This window comes from Stegostoma tigrinum, chromosome 16 (assembly GCF_030684315.1).
Source record: "Stegostoma tigrinum isolate sSteTig4 chromosome 16, sSteTig4.hap1, whole genome shotgun sequence".
NCBI lineage: Eukaryota > Metazoa > Chordata > Chondrichthyes > Orectolobiformes > Stegostomatidae > Stegostoma > Stegostoma tigrinum.
Genome location: NC_081369.1, coordinates 65,768,737 through 65,789,207, shown reverse-complemented (window position 1 = coordinate 65,789,207; position 20,471 = coordinate 65,768,737). Strand labels below are relative to the sequence as shown.

The 20,471-nt window shown below is 44.4% G+C and overlaps 1 protein-coding gene across 1 annotated transcript in view; it reads right to left on the bottom strand.

The window, feature by feature from the left end:
* The window catches only part of pepd (peptidase D), a 168,567-nt gene that overhangs the window by 24,895 nt on the left and 123,201 nt on the right, over positions 1-20,471 (bottom strand). Inside the window, exons 11-12 of the mRNA XM_059651802.1 lie at positions 19,054-19,131; positions 5,410-5,558 (exon numbers count right to left, since the gene is read on the bottom strand). Of these exons, the coding sequence (XP_059507785.1) occupies positions 5,410-5,558; positions 19,054-19,131 (227 nt within the window). The remainder of the gene's footprint in view (positions 1-5,409; positions 5,559-19,053; positions 19,132-20,471) is intronic.

The following is a 20,471-nucleotide window of genomic DNA, read 5'->3' as shown; positions in this document are numbered from 1 at the left end:
TGGCAACAGCTTCAATTACCCAGACCAAATGGAAGATAGTTGTATAGCCAAGGACTTGCTGTCTAGTGTTGTAACTGGAGCCTGTTGACCAGTGGCATGCCAAAGACAAGAAGACTCTAAATACTGACTGTCACGTGTTGGAGTTTCTGGCTGAGGAAATCGATTGCAACGCTTACACATCGGTACGTAGCCCCACAACAGTCAGGGCCACAGACACTGACCCCGAAAACAACAACCCACACCTCACTCAGTTGTTTCATATGGTATAGCCCACCTCCAAACGGTATGGACCCCTTCAGCAAAGGTGTTCCAGAATAAAGATTCCCAATTTCCATTCCTTGACATGGACTGCTTGCTAGGCACCCACCATCTTTTGTTAACTATCTCACTATAATCAGCGAATCACTCGCAATGGCTTCTCTTCCAGTTCCTGTAACCTCTGGTATCACTGAGCATTGGAACTTTCCACTTTCCCATTTATTTCCATGTGATACTCCTTAGCATCATTCCCTGGAAACAGTCTTCCTCTGTAGCTGATGCACAGCTCTACCGGTACCACTCGATGCGTCCACTGCTTCTAAATTACTCGACTGCTTTGCAAATGTCCAGTGATGAGGCAGAAATCTTCTCATTAAATACTGGGAAGATCAAAGCCACTGTCTTAAGACCCTCCTCCAAACACAAATACCCACCTCATCCCTCTCCACGGCATCTATCTGATTCTAAGCCAGTTTGAGAGAGACCTTGGTGTCACATTTGGTCCTGGGTCAAGTTGCTGACCTTATATATGCTCTACCTAAATTCATATTTGACTCAACCCATCTGCTTCTGAGGCCCTCAGTGAAGCCTCTGTCACTCTAGACTTCACCCCTCCAATTGTATGCCTGGCTGATTTCCCACATTCCACCATCCTGAAGCTTGAGGCCTTCCAAAACTCTCACCAAGTCTGTTCACTCACTGATCATCCTGTTACTCACTGACCTGCTCTGGTTTCTGATCAAGCTCCACCGCAATTTCAAAATGTTCGCCCTTGCGTTTAAACACGCGTGGTCTCACCTCTGTCTCTGTAGTTCTAATCTTGAACTTGCCCTGTTTTTATCATTCCACCAATGACAAACCTGTCTTCACCTGCCTTGTCCTGAATTTGGGAATTTTCTCCCTACACTTCTCCGCCTTCCCTTTCTGCCTTTGTGATGCTCAGTAAAACCCACCTTTTTGATTAAGCTTTTGATCAGCTGATCCAACAACTCACTGTATTGGCTTCATTTCTGTTAATAATTTTTTTTTAAATCCTTGCATTGGGCTTTACCAGCTGGAATAGCATTTACTGCTACCCCAGATCCCACCACCCCCTGTAAATGGTCCTGGAGTTAGTGTCTTGCTGGGCCATTTCAGAGATTAGTTAAGAAGCAACTACATTGCTGTGGGTCTGGAGTCACATGTAGACCAGACCAAGTAAGGATGGCAGATTTCCTTCCCTAAAGGACATTACTGAACCAGGTGGGTTTTTCTGAGAATAGCTTTCACTTCCAGATTATTTATATAATTGAATTTATTAGTTGTGTTAAAGGCAGTATCTTAATTAATGTTTTATTGCTGGCATCTTTTCCCAACAAAAGTCTACCGTGCTCAATCTTGCAAACTGTTTCCCAAAGAAAATTTGTTAAAGACTCCAGAAAACTGTAGCCAAGCCCAGGGCCAAACATGGAGAGACTCCCCCCTTTAATAAATACACACATATTTAGTTTGCAAACTGTTAGCAGCAAAATGTCAAACCACATTTAAATAGGTCTGAATAAATCCAAAATGACAGTCTGATTGTATTGCATGCTATCTCTCCATATTCCAGCCCTTTGATTGGAGTTTAGATATTCAAATTGAGAAGACCGTGCAAATGTGACCTCTGGATTTGATGATGTGCAATCAGATTCACAACAAGGGAGGATACTCAAAGTAAATCAGGGGAAAAGCAGTGAACCACAGTTTAAAAGAAATTCAAAGCAACTGTTCTATCATTGTAACCCATCACTGACATGAAGCAGCACAGATTAACCCTTCTGTGGACTGAATATCTTTCAGAACTTGCACATTAACTGACAACAACTTCCTGTGGATAAGAAACACGGGAGAATAACAACTTGGCAGGGGTTGGGCGGGGGGGGGGGGGGGGGGGGGGGGGGTGGTGGTGGTGGAGAGACAGGCTGCGGCCTGCATTAGACTGACACGGTTAATAGCAGATACCAGGTGACTAGTTAAAGGTTCAATTTAAAGCAAGGACAACGAAATTAAATATGATGGAAGCTCTGAGCTTGTTCAATGTGAGGTTTACTGATGTACACCACAGCTGTATAAATCTCTAACGTGGCAGCGAGGGAAGGGGCTACGTTTGCCCACAGTCTAATATCAAACCTTGGGCCAGGTCCAAGAGGGCTCTGAAGGCCTGAATTCTTGTGGACTGCCAAGGGGCTCAGGTGGTTGTCCTGACAAAAGCACTTAAGGTTCAAGGACAGCAATGACGTTATTCTGAGCTAATCACTGTCCCTTACCTCCACCCCTGCATAACCCCAGCAGATGAACAGATCAGATGCACAACGGCAGGTGCTGGTTGAGTTTAATCTACTCCACAGGACTCTACTGCAACAGAAGTCACTTTGAACAGCAGTTACCCCGAGGCATGGGGTAATAACCCCATACTGATTCAACAGGCTACACTACAAACTAAGAGGCAGAACATTTCTCTGGACAACAGTCCTCAAGACATTAGAGAGCCCTTCGTTTGGAACTGGTGAACTCTTAACCAGGGCATATTTTATAGTGTGCACACAGAGACAAATCAACACCTCATTCACATTTACATCTTAACACTGAAACGAGCCTGAAAATAAAACACTGGGTCTGGAGCATAAATTATTACTTTAATGAAAGTCCTGAGAATGGTACAGCTCTGGAGGCAGCCATTCAGTGCATTGTGTCCTTGTCAGCTCTCTGATTGAGCTATGCAAATGATTCTACTTCCTTGATCTTTGCCCTTAACTTGTGATTGTTACTCCTTCGAGTATTTCCTGCAAATCATTTGCAAAGTTCCTCTTGAATTTGCTTTTGTAGCCAATCACATTGCGATAAAACCCTTAATCTTGAGTCTGCAAATGTGCTTCTAGAATTCATACTGACATGTTATAATAAAACCCACCGATTTCGTCTTCTTGGCTGGAGATTAGTTGATTCAAGCTCTCCCAGTCTCTAATAGGGAAATACGATTGAGGGTGATGAACTGCCCCTTGGTTAAGGCTCAGGTGAGACTGTCTATGGTTGAAAAGCCCAATGTGGGGTTACGGTCCTGGGCTTTCTCATGTTTGTGAGAATGGTGAGGAGCTCACACGCTGCCACCCACTTGGGAGGCAATGACAGGCAGGTGACTGGGAAGCCAATGGATTCCTGTCGTTTACATCAGAACATATGAATTAGGAGAAGTAGGCCTCTGTCCCCTAGAGCCTTCTTTGCCAGTCAATAAGATCGTGGCTGCTCTTTTCAGCTCCACTTACTGGCCCACTCACCACAACCCTTCATTCATTCACTGTTTTAAAAAAAAAACACTATCTTTGCCTTAGAAATATTCAATGAGGTAGCCTCAACTGCTTCACTGGCCAGGGAGCTTGTAGACTCTGGATCCAACTGGATAAATCCCCATCTTGGAGATCCTCCACATCCAATCCCAGCAATTCTCTAACATGAACCCCACATACCAGACACAGAGGTATCCTCTCTCTACCCATTCCTGCTGATTATTAGCTTACTAACACTGGCATAGAACATAAGGACCAGGAGCAGGAGTAGGCCATCTGGCCCATCGAATCCGCTCTGCTATTCGGCAAGACCATGACTGACCTTTTCATGGCCTCAGTTCCACTTTCCACCCTCTCACCACAACTCTAATTCCTTTACTATTCAAAAAATTATCGATCTTAGCTTTAAAAACATCCAATGAGGAAGCCTCAAATGCTTCACTGGACAGGGAGATTCAGAAATTCACAACCTTTTGGATGAACAAGTTCCTCCTCAATTCAGTTCAAAATCTGCACCTAATTTTGAGGCAATGCCCCTCACGTTCTAGTGTCACCCACCAGTGGAAACAACCTCCCTGTTTCTATCTTATCTTTTCCCTTCATCATGTTTTACAGTTCTATAGGATACCCCTCATTCTTCTAAGTTCCAATGAATATAATGCCACTCTATTCAGCACTCCTCAAAAACCAATGCTCTCTGGAATCAACCTAGTGAAACCTCAGTTGCATCCCCTCCAGTGCCAGTATATCCTTCCTCAAGTAAGGAGACCAAAACTGCACACAGTACTCCAGGTGTGGCGTCACCAGCCCCCTATACAGCTACAACATAACTACCCTGCTTTTAAACACATAACCTCCCGCAATGAAGGAAAAAATTCCATCTGCCTTCATAATTACCTGTGGTACCTACAAACCACCCTTCTGTGATTCATGCACAAAGACACCCAGGTCCCTCTGCACAGCAACATGCTGCCATTTCTTACCGTTTATACAAATGTCCCTTTTAATGTTATTCCGAACAAAATGGATGACTTCACGTTTATCAACACTGTGCTCCATCTTCCAGACCTTTGCCCATTTACTTAATGTATCTATATCCCTCTGAAAATATTCAGAGTCCTCTGCACACTTTGCTCTACCACTCATTTTAGTATCATCCGCAAACTTTGACACACTACACATGGTCCCCATCTCCAAGTCATCTATGTAAGTTATAAACAATTGCAGTCCCAACACGGATCCCTGAAGCACACCACTTGTCACTGTTCACCAACCAGAAATACACGCATTTATCCTCACTCTGCTTTTTGTTAGTCAACCAATCCTTGATCCATGCTAATACATTACACCATAACACCATTCACTTTTGCCTTATGCAGCAGCCTTTTGTGTAGCACCTTGTCGAATGCCTTTTGGAAATCCAGATACACCACATCCACAAGTTCCCCATTGTCCATCATGCTTGTAATGTCTTCATAGAATTCCAGCAAATTAGTCAAGCATGACCCATCTTTCATGAACCCACGCTGTGTCCACCCAATGGGGCAATTTCTATCTAGATATCTAGCTTTACCCCCTTGACGGCAGATTCCAGTTGCAGCAGCCACACCTTCAGCTGCCTAAGGCTAAAGCCACAGAATTCCTTCTAAATGGGCAAACTTCCAGATATGCTATGAAACCTAGCTCTTAAGCCAACCTATCAGTCACGAGCTCAAATTTATTAACGTAGCTCAGTCTTAGAAAGGACATTTGGATGTTCAATCGTGTTAAAGATGCTATACAAATGCAGTTTGTATGTGCTCTCAGGCAGGTGTGTTAATGAGATGGGAGGAACAGGTTACCGTACCTGGTCGGACAGCACTCATCACTGCCCGTGATGCTTTCAGAACAGCCTGGTAGATATCGCGCTGGTCAGTAGTGAACCTTCCATTGGCTGGAAATGAGCAGGTGATGTCAGAACCATAGCAATAATATTCACCACCCATATCAAACAGGCTGAAAATATAAAAACAGTGCATTAGTAAAACATAGTCACAGTTTCTCAGCAGGAGCTGTATTCAAAGGAACGTTTAAGTTAGGTTAGGTACAGCACAAGGTTACAATGGAGTGAAGCTTCCATCAAACACTCCAAGGACAGGGACAGCACAGGGTTAGGTACAGAGTAAAGCTTGCTCTAACCTGCCCTCCACACCCATCAAACACATTGGTACAGGGACAGGATGAGGTTAAATACACAGTAAAGCTCCCTCTACACTATCCCCATCGAACATTCCCAGGACAGTATCGATCATGTCTGACTGTTGCTGTAAATGCCCAGGTGTTACACCCAACTCCTTTATTAGATTGTCATCTATTACTGAAATGAGCTGGTGCCAATTTTTCCCTGCAACTGCTCTCCTCCTTCGCTGAAGGCACTGAGTCTTGCTGGGGCAGGCTAGAAGACATAGTCTGCGTAAAAATGATTCAAATTCAGATTGGCATGTCCTGTGAAGCCAGGGAGAAAAATCACAGCAATACCTGATTAAACAGACGACATGGGCTGAAACTCAGGATACACATCCAGCTCATATCATCATCAGCAGCAGCGTCAACAAGTCAATGCCAGTTCTGGAACCTAATCTCACAAATATAAGGGATAGGAAGGAGCACCCAGGTAGGGAGGGAGGATGGAAACACACTTGAGAGAAAGACAGAGGTTCAGAAAGGAAGGAGGACATTACATGAGCACAGGAGCAAAGAGGAGACCATTTCAACTCTCAGTGAGACAGTGACGAGTCCCTAACATAACTCACCTTTCCCAAATCATCTTCACATGTTTGGAGAATATAAATCTATGAATTTTTTTTAAACTAACTATTGAACCAGCACTAATTACAAACTTCTCCGCTCTTTTGTTTGAAATCTTTTCTAATTTCACTCCTGAAAGGTCTGACTCTGGGCGATGCCTCCGGGTTCTGGACTTCTCATCCTCTATATTGTTTGTTATCACAAAAAGGAGACCAGCACCGTACACAGTACTTTACGTGAGACCTATCAAGACCTGTATAATTCCAAAAAATGTTCCAAAGTTTTGAACAAGTGTCATGTCTGATGAGACTCATGCACTCTGCTTCTATCTGCACAGATGCTGTCAGACCTGCTGAGTTTCTCCAGCACTTTCAGTTTATATTTCTGATTAAGGGCCCGTTTTCAAGACGTAAAGCTGAGTCTGAGTGATTCAGTCAATTCTTGCAACAAAGGGGATTGTCTTGTGCCGACACGGTGGCTCAGTGGTTAGCACTGCTGCCTCAGAGCGCCAGGACCCGGGTTCGATTCCCGCCTCAGGTGATCTGTCTGTGGGGAGTTTGCACATTCTCCATGTCTGCGTGTCTCCAGGTGCTCCCGCAGTCCAAAAGATGTGCAGGCTAGGTGGATTGGCCAAGCTAAATTGCCCACAGTATTCAGGGATATGTAGATTAGGTGGGTTATAGGGGTCGGGGTCTGGGTGGGATTCTCTGCGGGTCGGTGTGAACTTGTTGGTTCAAAGGGCATGTTGCCACACTGTAGGGATTCTATGATCTGTGTTGGACCTATGTTCACTGGGGCTTCAAAGAATGGGAGGTGATCTCATTCAAACATTAAAAATTGTGACTGGGGTTTGACAGGTAGGCCCCTGTGTGTGTCCCAGTTAAGACCATGTTGTGGTGAATCTTTTCGCAAAGGGTTATTATTATTTGGAATTCTCTCCTACAAACAGCAGTGTAGGTTGGTTCAGTGAATACATTCAAAGGTGAGACCAACAGATGTTTGATCTAAAAGGGAGGTCAAGAGCTATGGGACAACAGTAGGAAAGTGAAGTTGAGATCAGATCTGCCATTGTCCTATTGAACAACAGAATAGGCTAGAGGAGCCAAACAGTTGTTCGTCTTGCATTGTGTTATCTCCTGTTCTCATACAGTACGAGGTGACAACATTCATGGTTATTTTCTTTGATCAGGGGCTCCGATCAATTCGTGAATGTGAAGGCCTCAACAAGATCGAAGAAGTGCCTCAAACAGTTAAATGTCATCAACCAAAATTTACCTTTAACATCAAATAAGCGTTCTCCACAAGAACAATCATTCAGCAAACTCTGAAAGACGAGCTGTAAGAAGTGTGGGGACAAGCTTGGTTGAAGAGGAAGGTTTTAGGGAACACCTCAAAAGAAGTCAAAGAGGTAGAACGGTTTAGGAAAGGAATTCCAAAGCCGAGGGCCTTTGAAGAGACAGCTACCAAGGATGACCTGATGCAAACTGGAAATGTGTAAAAGGCCAGAAAGGGAGTGCAGCAATCTGAAGGCTGTAGAACCGGAAGGAGTCACAAAGACAGTGAGGGACAATATTCGGAGCTTGTCTGGAAACAAGGTGGGAAATTTTAAAATCAAGTTGTCGGCCTGGAGCCAACATACATATGATTTGATAGTGTGAGATGGCAGGGCAAGAGGTCACTGTCGTCTTGTAAATATAGTGTGCCTCAATTTGATACAACATGCTGCATCTGATCACACCTTGATACAGACTGGAAGTAGGTCAGAGTTAGAATACATCAAAGACTTAAAGTTTGTGGAAGAACTCTCCATACAGTGTCAAGGCACATTGTGACTCAGCTGTAAAACACACATTGAACAAACGTGGACTGCTGCCAATCTCAGTCCTTTGTAGAAAAGGACGGAATTACCTACATTGACCTTTCATTCCAAACTGCTGCACACGTCATCATTCTGTTCCCAAGCCTGAATCACCAACATTTAAGCAGATCCATTCACCTTTAAATGTTTCTGAGAGCTAGTCTCAATTTTTGGAGCACCCCAGTGCAAATGGCTTTATATTTTTATGTGAATATTTACAAGCACTTATAGAGTTATACAGTCAGGTCCAACTCATCCATGCTGAGCAAACACGCCAATCTGACCTAGTCCCACTTGCTAGCATTTGTCCCATATCCCTCCAAACGTTCCTGTTCACATACCCATCCAGATGCCTTTTAAATGATGTAATTGCATCTCTCAATCACCCATTTGACATTTGTGGAACTTGAAGGGATGGGAGGTCCCAGGACAGTCTCTCTGTCTGCCTGGCACACACAAAGCCAACACTGCACTTCTCCAAAAATCCCCGCTGTGAGCTGGAAACCCACAAGCAGGGCTTCCATCTGCCAAGTACTGAATGGGAACTCTAGGCTCTAACTGAGAAGGTAGATACAGACTGTCAGCAGCAGGGATTTGCAACCACTGAGCAGTCAGGCTGCTTGCATTTAAAAGCATTTATAAAGTGTCTTTTAATCACCTCATAATATCCCAAAGGACTTTCTAGTGAAAGTATTTTTAACGAAAAATTACTGTTCGAATATAGAAACCCTGTAGTTACTTGCGCAGCAAGCTCCCACACAGGAAAGAGACATTAACCAGATAATGTCTTAGTCATGTTGGTTGAGAACTTCACTGTCGTAAGAATGACACAGCACAGGAGATTCCACTCGTTGTGGCTGGGCTGGTTTTCCCTGTGACTCTGTAGGCTTCTCCTTCCTAAGTCTTTATCCAGTTCCCCTTTGAAAGTTATTATTCAATTGGTTTCCATTGTCCTTGCAGGCAGCATGTTCCAGATCTAAACTTGCAGTGACTTTCCACAGGGACGTTGAAGTCTATGCCTTCTCATTACTGACTCTTTACGATACTACAAACAGTGACTGAAAAACTTTCACATCCGCTTAAGGGAACAGACTTGGTTTCATGTCCCATGTCTCCCTCCCCCTCAACCAAATCGAGATATCTTCGTTCACCAAAAGACACCATTTTCCTTCCCTCAAACACTGCACAGCAACACCATCACCAACGTCTGCTGTTTCAGTCTTCCAACACAGGCTCGGCTCATCAAACTCATTGAAAGAAGCAAAGTATTGGAGCATATTACTGCAGATGCTGGAATCTGTACCGAAAACAAAAAGTGCTGGAAATCACAGCAGGTCCGGCAGCAACCATGGAGAGAGAGTAAGCTAACGTTTTGAGTCTAGATGACTCTTCATCAGAGCCGACGTAAGCTGCTCTCTCTCTATGGCTACGGCCTGACCTGAAATACTGAAATTTGTTCGATTGAAGTGCATGGGATAACATTAAGAAGTGACTGTCACAATGTCAGATCACTCCAGTTGTGAAGCTAACTCGACATGCAACAGGACCACACAGAACAGCTGAGCAGGTTCGAGGGGCTGAATGGCCTACTCTTCCTCCTGTTCCATAATGGGCTACTTCCTCAGATTGAGGGTGCATACGTGGGTATGACAGTGCATGCGTTAATTGTAGAACAAAGGGACAGGGTTTTAAAGTCAGAGCCAGGAGCTCAGTGGCAGTGTCAGGAAGCACTTTCTCACACTGAGGGTACTTGAAATCTGGAATTCCCTCTCCAGAAAGATGTTGATTCTGGGAGTTAATTTATAAAATTCAAAACCAAGATGCACAGATTTGGCTTAAGGATATTAAGGGTCATGGGTTAATATACTAGTCCAGCTAGTCTCCAAATTAATGGAGGAATATGATCAAGGGCCCCAAATGTTTCCTCCTCTCTACCTCACCCAGGAGAGCATTTCCCTCCACAACAAGATGGGGAGAATCTATTCTAAGTAACTGCCACAGTGTCAGCCCAAACCCTTGTTATCAGGCCAATCACTAAGGGAAGGTGTTCTGTCTCTCTCCTAGATTCCTGCTGGTGATCATGGAGATTGGAATGTTGCTTAACCAGAGTGCACATTGATTTGAGTAACCTGCAACCACCAGATTCACAATTAACCCTCTTCCTGCTAGAAAACCTACAGCTTTGAAAACAGTCAAAAGGTTCAGTCAATAACTCAGTCAGGAGTGGAGACAGGAAAACAATTGCTTACAGTTCTGGTCACCGCATTATAGGAAGGATGTGGAAGCATTGGGAAGGGTGCACTGGAGATTTACCAGGATGTTGCCTGGTATGGAGGGAAACTCTTACGAGGAAAGGCTGAGGAACTTGAGGCTGTTTTCATTAGAGAGAAGGAAGTTAAGAGGTGACCTAATAGAGACATACAAGATGATCAGAGGATTAGATAGGGTGGACAGTGAGAGCCTTTTCCCTCTGATGGTGATGGCTAGCACGAGGGGACATAGCTTCAAATTGAGGGGTGATAGATATAGGACAGATGTCGGAGGTAGGTTCTTTACTCAGAGAGTAGTAACGGCATGGAATGCCCTGCCTACAACAAGTTTAAGGGCATTTAAATGGTCATTGGATAAACATATGGATAATAATGAAATAGTGTAGGTTGGATGGGCTTCAAATTCACAGGTCGGCACAACATCGAGGGCCAAAGGGCCTGTACCGTGTTGTAGTGTTCTATGTTCTAAGAGGCAAGCAGGAGCCAGGGCACCAAGGGTGGGGTGACAGGATGGTGCCGAGCTGGAGACAACACATAGCCCACTCCTCTGCTCAATAACATACACAGTTAGTGTGTGTCCAGAGAGGAGATACAAGGAGCTCACAGGCCAACTGTGGAGTCACTAGCACAGTGATTGCTTCGGGGCAGGACATAACACTGAGCCAGCCATACATCAGTGCTTCACCGTCAGTGATAGCCACTTATTCCTAGGGAAGGGGAGGGTGGTGGTGAGCTGGACGACAGTTTGAAGGTAGCCTTCAGTAAGAACAAAGGTACCTGTCCAAGGATGCAAGCACTGAATGCTCACAGAGAAAGGCACTGCAACCCATCCAGCAGCACAACACTGCCACCTCATGGTCAGCAACATCATCCACACTGTGTACAGATCATACAGGCTGGCTCAAGACAGGTTACCTTAACACAACGCCTTTCACATTGTAAAACATCTCAATGTGCTATGCCCAAACATAATTCAATGCGAACCACAGAGTTCGGGCAGGCTAACATAAAGTCAGTCAGAGAAACTAGCATGACTTAAGGAAGACTGTAAAGGAGAAAAAGAAAGAAACAGAGAAAGGGGGAGAGAGATGGGGGGGTGGGGTAGAGGAAGAGAGAGAGAGAGAGAGAGAGAGAGAGAGTGGGGGCGGGGGCGGAGGAGGGAGATGGAGCGGGGGCGGTTTCTAAAAGATGCCTGTCGCAAAAGCAAGATGCCACACGTACACAAGACCAACAGCTTTTTGGCGATGGTACTTGTGAGTGGACAGTTGGTCAGCAGAGTTGGCAAATTCCCTGCTCCCCACTTTCTACAGAAATTGCATCATTGCATCATTCAGAAACACCTTTAGTTTGGACCTCCCAATGATTTGTCCATTTGACCTTTTTCCCATTTACACCCTGTTGTAACCTAACCACTTCTTCCTTGGCCAATCTTTGTGCCATCCATAAGTTCACTCACCACTACCCCCTCCCCCTGCCCCTACCCCCAAACCCAGATTATCATCTACATCCTTTATGGATATCTTCATCACCAGACAGAGAGATAAATACCCTATCCTTTGTGAAATATTACGATTTATATCTCCCAAAGTGGTCAGACAGGTTCCCAATTTAACATTTTCTTGAAAAGACTGCACCTGCAGCAGTGTCGCACTCACTGAGCACTGTACTGGTGTATCAATCCTCTGGAATTCTGTGCTCTGATGTCCAGAGACAACTCACAGCTGTCTAACTCAGAAGCAACATAGTCAGCCACAGTGACACAGACACAGTAAAATCGTGGAAGGATTTGAGAATGTTTCGCACTAGAATCGAGTCAGCCATGGTTTAGTTGGCAATGAGCCCAGTCAGTGAACATTAAATGATACTCGACAGTGCGGATGTAGCCAAGTCTGGTTCTCCTCACCAGGGTTCCAGCCCCATGCATCCTGCAGCAAGTGTCTTTGATAGACAACTGCAGTCCAGATCCAGATTATTCAACTAGTACACCCCATTAGCCTGTACACACAATGATGCAATTTCTGTAGAAAGTGGGGAGCAGGGAATTTGCCAACTCTGCTGACCAACTGTCCACTCACAAGTACCATCGCCAAAAAGCTGTTGGTCTTGTGTACGTGTGGCATCTTGCTTTTGCGACAGGCATCTTTTATTTAGACTATAGACTGGAAATGAGAATACTGGACACCACTTTGAAAAAGGAGGAGAAGGTACAAGGAGATATTTGCAGCTTTGGAAAAACAGGGGAAGTTAACTGGTGCATATGACTCAAGTATTTTTGGGCACACTGTGTACCCAACCAGGCAGTGCTATCTGTGTGTGTTCAGGGTAATTCTGCCCAGATACAATCTTTTGATTTTTAAATTTGTTTTTATTCATTCATAGGATGTGAGACAGCAGAATAGGCCCAAGCTGAACGTCACATTTGAGACACACCGTCTGTAGCAGTGCAGCATCCCTCTGCAACGTCATCCGAGATCTTATTCTCCAATCTCGAGTGCAAGTTGAAACAGGTCCCACATTTGGGCTGTTCTGACTGACTTGAACTTAAAGCTGCAAACAGTTTGTGAGAACTCAGATTGCAGCCTTATGGGAAAAAAAAATCCTGAATCATTCATCAATCATGTGTCAGAGATCACAGGGAGAGATTGAAAATGAAGATGAAACACAGGAGTGTCCAGAGGCGGGGCTGATATCACACACTGATAGCCTTTTCTCCAGAGACAAACAGGAAATGAAAGTCAAATGGACTGAAAATGTTTTCAATAACCAAAATATAAATCATCACTGATTTGTCACAATAGATACCCAGCTTTCCAGTCATGCAAACTCCTCCTCCCAACACCACCCTAGGATCTCCCCCTCTGCCCTATGACACATGATCTCACAGCAACCAATCCTGCCCTCACCCTTCCCAAATACACAAACATTTCCATTTATACCCTGCTCCCCACAAATACGCACGCTAACATGAACACCAGAAACACTAACAGCGCAGCAACAGAAGGACCTTAAATGGAAAGACCTGGATTTATATCATGTTTTCTACCGTAGACATCTCAAAGCACTTTCCAGTAAAGAAGTAACTCTCAGGGTGGAACAATGTTGTGATTTAGGAAGCATATCAATGTGTTCACAGCAAACTCCTACAGACAGCAAATTGAAAATAACCAGGTAATGGCTGTTGTGAGGTTTGTCGAGAGACATGCATTGGTGAGGATCTGGACAAACAACTGCCCTACTCTAACTTGGATAATCTTTCATAGCCATCTGAGGAGCCATTTAAGGTGTTAGCTGAAGTACAGACAGCACGCCGCTCCCTCAGAACTGTCATGTAATGTAAGTTTGGATTACAGCTTCAAGGGGGACATGAGCCTTCTGAATCTGAAGTGAGAGGCTCACCCAAATACAGGCTCACTGACAGATCTGCTTGCAAACAGGCTGGAACAGGGCACAACTTCTATCACCAAAGCCCAGGAGCTGAATTGACAATGTTTAATATTAGTGATCAGAAATAGCTTTGTCTTTGGTCCCAATGTAACATACCTCCTTACCACCATTCCATCCTCTCCATCACCCCTGTCCCCTCCCCAAATATCTCTCCACTAGCTCTTTCTCCACTCTCCTCTAAGACCTCCTCATTGCCAGCCACAACTCCATCAAGTGGGCAAAAATTCAGCAGGTGAAATATAATGGAGGGGGGGGGGGGGGGGAGGTTATGCACTTTGACAGGAAGAAGAGGAGGAGCTGGACATTATTTAAATGGAAAAAGGCTACAGAAAGTCAAGGAGCAGAGAGATTTGGGAGTCTTTGTCTAAGAATCATAAAAAGCTAGCACTGAAGTTCAGCAGGTGACAGGGAGGGCAAAAGGAATGCTGGCCTTTATTTCAAAGGGAATGAAGTATAAATGTAGGGAGTGTTTGCTAAAACTACACATGGTACTAGTCAGACCACAGTTGGAAAACCATGAACAGTTTTGGGCCCCTTATCTAAGGAAAGATGAACTGGCATTGGAGACAGTCCAGAGAAGATTCACTTGGCTGATCCTGGGTTTGGAGGGACTGTCTTATGAGGAGAGGTTGTGTAGGCTTGGCCTGTAATCATTGGTGTTTATGAGAGGTGACCCTCTTGAAACAAAAGATCCTTAAGGGACTTGACAGAATAGATGTGGAAATATTGCTTCCCTTTGTGGAAGAGTCTAGAACCAAAGTGGATAGTCTTTAACAAAGGGTAAACCATTTAAGACACTGGTGAGGAGGAATTTCTTCTCTCAGAGGTCTGTGATAGTGAATCTATAGAATTCTTTACTGCGAAAGGCTGTCAAGGGTAGATCATTAAGTATATTCAAAGCTGAGATAGACTGATTTTTAATCAGTAAAGGAATCAAGGACAATGGGAAAAAGGTAGGAGAGTGGAGTTGAAGAGTACTTGACTAGTCTCAATCTCATTGAATGTGAAACAGATTGAATGGATGGAATGGCCTACTTCTGCTCCTGCATCTTATGATCTTATGAAGGGAAAGCTCTCTTTGCCTCTGTGTGTCATTTAGCCACTGGAAACGGGCAGCCCTCAAAGGCTTATCTTTGGCTTTGACACAGCAAGGGCCCAGCACTCCCTGTGTGTTTTTTTAAATCGTTAGAAAGGTCTCATGTCAAAAGCAAATTCTATTTGTATCTGATATCCAGATACCTGCACGTCCTGGCACCTTCTGTGTGCTTTTTCAAACATTTCTCATTCTCAGGATACGAGAATTTCCTGATGGTAATTACCCTTTGGGTCACCTTGTGAAATAAGGCATGTAAAAACTGATTAAAACAACAGACTGTTTGCTCGGCCACTCTCAGAGCTGTCATGAGTCAGTCATGTGGGAATGGAGTCATGTATGGGCCCAGAATGGGGAAGGATGATAAACCTTCCTCCTTCGAGGAACAACTGGGTTTTCATGAAAATTCAACATCTCAGCAGTCACACTTGTTAATATCAGATTTTTAATTTCTGGATTTTGTGTTGAACTGCTTTGTTGGGATTTGAACTCATGTCCTTTCTTTGTTATGGAATCACTAAACCTGCATTTTTACCTTAGAGGCCCAGTGTAAAGTTAGAGAAAAGTTAATTTAGCACGATACAAGTCTATATTTTACAGATAAACAGGAACTTGGGACTGTTTTCTTTGGAATGAGTTGTGGCGATGAAACAATTGAAGTTTCAAGATTGCAAAAAGATTTGTTAAAGTTAACCAGAGGATACTGCTCCCCATAGGGACAGTTAACAAACACAAGAGAAATCCACAAGGCTGGGGGTGGGGAGCAATGAATAAATGAGCAGTGAAATGATTGTCTAGCAAAGAACATTAAAGCGGTCAGCGTAAACAAAATATAAATTTATACTGGGACTGATGTTAAGCAATTAAGTGGTTTTTGGGATAACAGTGTTTCTAACACATCTGTTTTTTTTGTTCATTCCTGGAGTGTGGGATTTGCTGGATGGGCCCAGCATTTATTGCCCAGCTGTAGTTGCCTGTGAGAAGGTGATGGCCAGCTGCCTTCTTGAACTGCTGTGTCTGCGTGCCATGGGTTGACACACAATGTCATCAGGGAGGGAATTCCAGGATTTTGACCCAGCGACAGTGAAGGAGCAGTGATATAATTCCAAGTCAGCATGGTGAGAGGCTTGGAGGGGAGCATGCAGGGGGTGGTGTTCCCATGTATCTGCTGCATTTCTGCAGTCCATCTTTTAAATGGTACGCTCTGCTGCTACTTAGCTACAGTGGTGGAGGGAGTTTGTGGATGCAATGCCAATCAAACTATGCCATCACAAAGTTCAGTAACTTCTAAGGGAAATTGGGATGGGCCAACTTCTACTGTGGTAAAAGTTGGCTCCTATAGTTATTGGGCACAATGAGCTGGGTCACCATAAGAACAGGTCAGATGGAATTGGAGCCATTGTCTGCTGGCTCCTGGTAGGTTGTCCTCTCGTATTTTCGTCTGTTTAGAGATATTTTCAACAAAGCCTGGTGCAATTACTTTTAAAAACTTAGATCATGCATTACTACACGATAGCAGCAGTGGTCAGTCCTGTAAAATGGTGACAGTAAACCAAGTGGTTGGCCCAGTGATCCAAACCCAGAACTGGGGAAAATACAAGGTATGAAGCTGGATGATGGTAGGGGCCAGCGAGTAACAGGCTTTAAAGGGATGATCTCAGTACCAAACCTTGGAACAGGAAAGTTAACAAGCGAAGAAGGACATCCATGCGCTGCTCAACAAGTAGAAGAAATCAACCGACCAGAGGGAGTGAAAAGTTTCCCCAACTCGAAAATCACAGCAAAGAATAAACATCTAAGAGAGGACACCAGCATAACAGCAGGAATAGGTGGGAAGCACAGGAATATTTCAGTGATCATAAACTACACTGGCTTACCTCAACATTGGAAAAGCCTTAACTTTACCAAACCCTCAGGAAGGTACGGAGGGCCCTGGCCAGGCGGTCTAATCAGGAGGTTAGTGCTAATGGGTTCAACAGATACTGGGTTGTGGGAGATCTCAATGAGAATCCAGACAAGGGCCAAATCAGTGTATCAGCAATCATGACCGTGGCAGTGCTAACATCATTCTCACCAGGCAAGGTGTTGCAGAACAAACTGCAATATGCAGTGATGTAATTAAAGTCTTCATTTCGTATTTCAGTTCACAAAGAAACTCCAATACGGACTAAACAAAATTTAATTGAAGCTATCAAAATGAGCAGAAATCATTCACTCCTCCATAAATGATTCATACTACTTGGCAGATGATTACCAATTTACGAATATTAAAGGCAAGCTCATATGGGATCCATGGTGAGTTGGTAAATTGAATACAAAAATGGTTTGGTCATAGAAAACAGAGGGTAGTTGTGGAAGGTGTAGAGCTGGATGAACACAGCAGGCCAAGCAACATCAGAGGAGCAGGAAAGCTGAAATTTCAGGTCTGTACCCTTCTTCAGAAATGTTGTGGAAAGGTGCTTTTCTGACTGGAGGTCTGTGGCCACTGTTGTTCCACAGTATCAGTGCTGGGAGCTCTGTTGTTTGTAATTTATATGAGTGATTTGAATGAAAACCGTCAGTGGTCTGATCAGTAAGTTTACAGATGACATGAAATTGCTGGAGTTGTGGATAGTGAGAAAGGTTGTCAAAGGATACAGAAGGATAAAGATCAGTTGAAATTAGTTGTAAAAATGGCATTTGGAATTTAATCTGGACAAGCATGAGGTGATGCATTTTAGGAGGTCAAATGCCACAAGAAAGCAAATTGTAAATGTCAGGACACTGAGGGGCATTGATACACAGATGGATCTTGGGTGAATAGTAAATGTTTAAGAGGGATATGGGCCAAATGCAGGCAAATAGATTAGATTAGATTAGATTAGATTCCCTACAGTGTGGAAATAGGCCCTTCGGCCTAACAAGTCCACACCGCCCTTTGAAGCATCCCACCCAGACCCATTCCCCTATAAGCTACACACCCTTGAAAACTATGGGCAATTTAACATGGCCAATTCACCTATCCTGCACATCTTTGGACAGTGGGAGGAAACCAGAGCACCCAGAGGAAACCCACGCAGACATGGGGAGAACGTACAAACTCCACACAGACAGTCGCCCGAGGTGGGAATCGAACCCGGGTCCCTGGCTCTGTGAGGCTGCAGTGCTAATCACTGAGCCACCATGCCGCCCACTAGGTCTATTTTAGTTGGGAAACTTGATTGGCAAGGCCTAGTTGGGCTAAAGGGTCTGTTTCCATGCTGTATGACTAAGTCCTTAGCTCCCTGGAAGTTGTAACACAAATGGATAAGGTGGCAAAGAAAGCATACAGCTTGCTTGCCTTCATCAGTCAAGACATTGAGTACAAAAATTGGCAAGTCATATTGCAGCTACATAAAACATTAGTTAGTCCGTATTTGGAGTATTATGTGCAATTCTGGTCACCACACTGCAGGTTAGATGTGGAGGCTTTGGAGAGGATGCAAAAGAGGTTTACTAGGATGTTGTGTGGATTAGAGTGCATTAGGTATAGGGAAGGTTGGACAAACTTGGATTGTGTTCACTACAGTGTCAGAGGCGGAGAGTTAACTTGATAGAATTACATAAAATTATGAGAGGCACAGATAGGGTGGATAGTCGGAGTCTTTTTCCCAGGATGGAAATATTGAATACTGGCGGCATAGGTTTAAGGTGGGAGGGGGAAAATTTAAAAGGAGATGAGAGAGTCAATTTTGTTTTCAAAACACAGGGTGAACAAACCAAACATTGACTTAAAGGTTGTGAAAGCGTCAGCTCCATCCCTGACTCTCAGTGTGTTCTGGCTTGAGTTAGGGTCCAATGATGAAAGGTTTGGTATACACGTGCTTGGCTCCTCTTCTGAAACATGCATACCTCTTTCAAGTGAGGGGAGTACAAGGCTTGTCTTCAGGCCACCGCATTCTGGACAACATTTGCAAAGGATACAGCTGCTGAGCTCAACCATACCAAGGAACAGGTTACAGCTTTAGGATACAAAATGCAGAGTCAATGGGAAAGAAGAAGAAATTAAACAGTTCTTACCACATGTCTCCATCCTGAATGGTCTTGTCATTTGGAGCTCCAGCATGTCCATAATGTAGGACAGCAGAATTTATCCCACTGAAACGTAAAAAACACAATGAACTGCAGCAAACGGCTGACTATTCTCTTATTATGGTTCAGTAAGTGAAGGAAAACTGTATTTATACAGGGACATTAAGAACTTTTGGCTGCCCCAAACCTCCTGCAACCAGTTCAGTATTCTTGAAGTGTAGTTACTACCAGATGAAGTATAGCTAGCAATGTTAGCACAGCAAACTTCCACAAACAACTCTTTAGCAATAAGCAGACAACCTTATTTTTAAAATCCACTCACAGGACATAGATGTCACTGGTGTAGCAGACAGATTAAAAATGTAAACTTCAAATCAGACCACTAAGGATTAATCATCAAGGGTGAACTCGACATGACCACAAAATGAAGTAGAAAAGTACATGGAAAACAGGCCCCATCCCAGGCCCCAAGATGACTTTCCACATTAAGCAGATGTTCACCTGCACATCTGCCAATCTGGTATACTGCATCCACTGTACCCGTTGTGGCTTCCTCTACATTGGGTAAACCAAGCGGAAGCTTGGGGACCGCTTTGCAGAACACCTCCGCTCGGTTCGCAATAAACAACTGCACCTCCCAGTCGCAAACCATTTCCACTCCCCCTCCCACTTCTTAGATGACATGTCCACCCTGGGCCTCCTGCAGTGCCACAATGATGCCACCCGAAGGTTGCAGGAACAGCAAATCATATTCCGCTTGGGAACCCTGCAGCCCAATGGTATCAATGTGGACTTCACAAGCTTCAAAATCTCTCCTTCCCCCACTGCATCCCAAAACCAGCCCAGCTCATCCCCTCCCCCCCACTGCATTTCAAAACCAGCCCAGCTCGTCCCCGCCTCCCTAACCTGTTCTTCCTCTCACCTATCCCCTCCTCCCACCTCAAGCCGCACCTCCATTTCCTACCTACTAACCTCATCCCACCCCCTTGACCTGTCCATCCTCCCTGGACTGAACGATCCCCTCCCCACCTATACTTTCCTCTCCACCTATCTTCTCCTCCATCCATCTTCGGTACGCCTCCCCCTCTCTCCCTATTTATTTCAGAACCCTCTCCCCATCCCCCTCTCTGAAGAAGGGTCTAGGCGTGAAACATCAGCTTTTGTGTTCCTGAGATGCTGCTTGGCCTGTGTTCATCCAGCTTCACACTTTGTTATAATGTAAAAACCGCCCGTTTTTGACTGAGAGGTAACCATTTGACACTAAACTGTCCCTGAGAACTATCCTGCTGGGCTGTCCCACAGAGCGACCTGGAGGGGTTGTTCTGTATAAAGGAATGTCTGGAAAGTACAATGGAATGGTGATACAGCATGTACTCTTAGATTCTGAACAGTATTAATATCAGGGC